The sequence below is a fragment of the Psammomys obesus genome, unplaced genomic scaffold (genome assembly GCF_907164565.1).
Source record: "Psammomys obesus unplaced genomic scaffold, mPsaObe1.curated_primary_1811, whole genome shotgun sequence".
In the NCBI taxonomy this organism is placed as follows: Eukaryota; Metazoa; Chordata; class Mammalia; order Rodentia; family Muridae; genus Psammomys; species Psammomys obesus.
The window spans coordinates 565,501-569,998 of NW_026585895.1; the positions used below are offsets into that span (position 1 = coordinate 565,501).

The window sequence follows — 4,498 nt, forward strand, 5'->3', positions numbered from 1 at the left end:
TATTAAAGCATTTATTTGTTTTTGTTTTTTAAAGACTGTATTGTGCATTGACTTAATTTTTTCCTCTAATTTTATTTTATTGAAAATATATTTTGAAGGACTCCAGCATGCTTGGGCATGACAAACATGGTGCAGGCAGGTCTTGGCCTTCCTGCTTTCTTCTTCATGCTGAAACTCTGGATCACATTCCTAGAGCTAGCTATTAATTTCATATGGTGACTCATTCCTGAAGCTGATCGCCAAAGTCCAACTATCAAAACAACAAGGTTCAGCAATCAAAGATCCCTATTTGGTTACCCTCATTAACATGCTCAGTTAGAATTTACCAACTCATCCTAGCTCATTCTAACGCCGACCTCATTTTTTGAATTCCTTAAAATTACACCTTCAAAGTTATTTGTAACTGTTCTTACTTGATTAAGATCCAACCATCTTGTTGTTTGTTTGTTTGTTTGTTTTTTGCCTTGTTTAATAAAGGACTATTTTGTGCAGGAAATTGGAGTTTGAGTGTGGTCATTGCCTAATCCGGGTCCAGAGAGGAAGATTAATAAAATATATTTTGATTATGTTTCTCCTCTCCAACTCCTCCAAGATCTTTCAATCCCATTTGAATTCACACCCTCTCCCTCTCATTAGAAAATAGTCAACAAAAGACTAAATATAAACAAAAACAAACTAGAATATAACAAAACAAAGAAACAAACAGAAAAGAACAGAGATAAAGTACAAGAAACACATAAATACATATATTCATATACTATTTAATCCAATAATTCTACTCTTTGTCATATATCGTAAATCAGTGGTTCTCAGCCTTCGTAATGCAACAATACTTCTATACAGTTCCTCCTGTTTTGGTGATCCCCAACCATAAAATTATTTCATTGTTACTTTAAAACTGTAATTTCGCAACGGTTATGAATTACACTGAAAATGTCTGATATGTAGGATATCTGATATGCAATCCCCAAAGGGGTCGAGACCACATGGTGACCACTGCCCAAGCTAGAAAATCAATGCAATAAGCACTATGTATTAAAAGCAATATGAGTTAAGCACAAACATAATTGGAATTAGAATTGAAAAAAAAATCTTTTCAGGAAAGTAATTTATTCTTTCTTCTCAAGACTTTAAATATTAAGAATAAAAATAATTATACTTTCACTGTTTCTTTTTGATGATTACAACAAATGATTATGTGAAAAGCAGCAACTATATTATTAAATGTCATTCACAAGTACTTTATGCATAATGATTCATAATTTATCATATTTTAAAAGAACTTCAAAGATGGCATATGCCTAAAATACTGTCAGTAAAGTATAATTAGATAGATAGATAGATAGATAGATAGATAGATAGATAGATAGATCGATAGATCGATAGATGCAGATAGATAGATCACATATAAATACAAATAAAAATATATAGGAAGACTAAAATTAGTTCAACCACTTGTACTAAGAAAGGTGACGTGTCTGAAAATAAACCGTTGTGCTCTAAGACATAGAGGTGGACAAAATTTCAAAAATGGATTCCAATAACAAATATTTTCATGGCTGTAAATGGAAACAACACTGGAAAGTTTGATGTAAGTGGAAGTCTCCCAGAATAAATAATTTAGGTCATAAAAATGAAAGCGGACCAGGGACCACATTACAAAACGAGACTGTCATTCACTTTCCGCCATTTGCTGACACCATTAGATCAGCTTTCATAAATCCCACTATGTATACTATTACTTTCTCAAATATAAATATTACATTTTAATAATGAAAATCCCCTTTCTTTTATTATAGTATTGGTTCTGAAAGAGAAATCTGACAGAACTTTGGACTTATTCAGTGGACCAAGACTCTAGAATGATCCAGCTTTACAAAAACCTATTGATGATTTATTTTCTGCAAAACTCAGTTATACATTCTACAACAGAGATTTCTAAAGAATCCTTATATAAACATTAAGAAAAAAATTAAGAATCAAGTATTTACCAAGTGTGGAGGCACAAGCCTATGACCCTAGCACTCAGGGAGGCAGAGGTAGGTAGAACCCTGTGAGTTCCAAGCCAGCCTGGTCTACAAAAGCAAGTTCAGGACAGCCAAGGCTACCCAGAGTAACCTTGTCTCATAAAAACCCAACCAACCAAACAACAACAACAACAAAAAAAACACCTCAAATATTTAAGAGAATTTAATAAAAGTTAACTATATATGTTTCACCATACAACAATCTAGTAATGAATGAGTTAAGATGAATGGAGGTTAACATTCTACCTATCCTTTTCTACTATTGAATCTGTCACTAGCTTTAGTTGTTAGTACTATAACAACTTTATCTAGGAAATAAGATTCCATTGACTCTGGCTCTTCTGTATTTATATATTTAGCTAATAATAATCAAAGTTAAAGAGCACATGAATTTGAGAGGGAGTCAAATGGGTTAGAGAAAGGAAAGGAAGGGAGGAAAAGATCTAATATTTTCATTAAAAATAAAGATTATCACAAACATTAAGATTTCCCTGACTGTAAATCTCATAAACAATCCAACTATCCTCACTTGTGCAGACATGTTTCCAGCAAGTTATTCTTGGTTATAAAAGCATCAATGGGTAGACCATATTGATCCAAAATAGCAAATTTTAAATGTAAGAGATGCTACAGACAATATAGGCAGAGTATGCAGCTGAATGGCTCCGATTAATACTCTTAGCAATTTATAAATAGATGACATTTAACAGATGGTTTTTAAACTTCCAGAATATACCTGGTACTACTCAATAGTTAGGATGAATATTGAATACTGTATTTTGAGAAAAATAACAGAAATCATAGGCTGCTGATCCATCTTTAATGTTTACAAGAATGCTCAAATAATTATTGAGACATCAGACTAAGTTCTTATTCAAGACATTGTATCAGAAATGATATAATGATTTAAACATTATAAAATGCTTTTGGCATGTGTTTTTAATCATATTAGTCAAAGAAGATTGACTATAAAGGTTAAAAGGATCATGGATATATAATCATGTACACATTGTATGGAATCATAGAACACCAAGACAAATCTATTTTTTGTTAATGAATATATTGTTCAATAATACATATTTTACCAAATATATTTCTAAAGATATTAATTTCAACAATAAATGAGAAAAATTAGCAAATGAGAGTTCGGTTTCAAAAATGACATGACACAGGCAAATGTGTTCCTTAAAATTTCTAAGTTAAAGAAGACACAGGGTGATTTCAATAAAATATGTGCATATATTGGCATTTATTGAAAGAGCGTGCCTTTAATGACCTGTTTCATGGCATTGATGACATCTTTGTTTCTTAAGCTATAGATCAGAGGATTCAACATTGGACTCAAAAAAGTGTAAAAAACTGCAATTACTTTGGACTCCTCTACTGACTTCTCTGATGGAGGTCTTAAGTACATGCAGAAAAGCGTTCCATAAAATATGGTGACTGTTGTCATGTGGGAACCACATGTAGAAAAGGCCTTTTGTCTTCCCTCAGCAGAGCGAATCCTCAAGATGGCTGCAAAAATGTACAGGTAAGATAGAAGAATGATAGTGAGAGAACTTGACAGAGTAAAGCCAGCCACCACAAACATGGCCATCTTTTTGACATGAGTGTCAGAGCAGGCCAGCATGATGAGAGGAGGGTCTGCACAGTAGAAGTGGTTGATTTCATGGGAGCCACAGAAAGATAGGTGGAAAGTGAGTAGAGTCTGAGAAAGCCCATTCAGGAACCCAAACACATATGGGAATGTGACTAGAGACACACAAACTTTCCTGGACATCCTGGTACTGTAATGCAGAGGGCTACAAATGGCCACATAGCGGTCCAGGGCCATTGAAGCAAGGATGTAAAACTCCGTGATCACCAGAGCAATGAAGAGGAGACACTGTGTGAAGCACCCAGCATAGGAGATGGTCTTCTGGTGTGAGATGAAGCCGTGCAGCATGTTTGGGGTCACATTGGAAGAGTAGCAAATGTCTACAAAGGAGAGGTGCCCAAGGAAGAAGTACATTGGCGTTTGCAGGTGGGGATTGGTCCGGATCAGCACAATCAAGCACAGGTTTCCTGCCAGTGTGATGGCAAAGATGACCAGAAACACCACAAAGAGGATCCTGCCCAGGACTGGGCTGTCTGTGAGTCCGACAAGAATGAAGCCCATCACTGTAGTGTGGTTTATGTAAGTCATTTTCTTATAGTCTGTAAGCTGAAAGTAACAAGAAATGAGATCAGTGCCATTTCTTCTGCACTATCCATTAATTTCACTCATTTATTCATGCCCTTCTATTCATCTGCAGAACAGTTACTCTAGTGAGTGAGTATATACTCCATGTCTTCTGTGTTATTCTTACCCTACATCACATGGGGATGGGGGGGGTGGATTTTGATTCACTTCCTCCACACTTTGCTCCTTTCATAGATCAATTTGTATCAACTTGTTTTTATTTGCATAATCTGTTTTTAAAGACACTGCT

General features: G+C 34.8%; 1 protein-coding gene across 1 annotated transcript; it reads right to left on the reverse strand.

Moving 5' to 3' along the window:
- Positions 1–3,276: 3,276 nt before the first annotated feature.
- Positions 3,277–4,212, reverse strand: LOC129671546 (olfactory receptor 5M10-like). Its single transcript, XM_055600594.1, has one exon. The coding sequence runs from the start codon at positions 4,210–4,212 to the stop codon at positions 3,277–3,279; it is 936 nt and encodes a 311-aa protein (XP_055456569.1).
- Between the last annotated feature and the right edge of the window lie 286 nt (positions 4,213–4,498).

What these genes read in the sequence shown, in the direction of transcription:
- LOC129671546 (XM_055600594.1), bottom strand. Translation starts at nt 4,212, where the DNA reads ATGACTTACATAAACCACACTACAGTGATGGGCTTCATTCTTGTCGGA.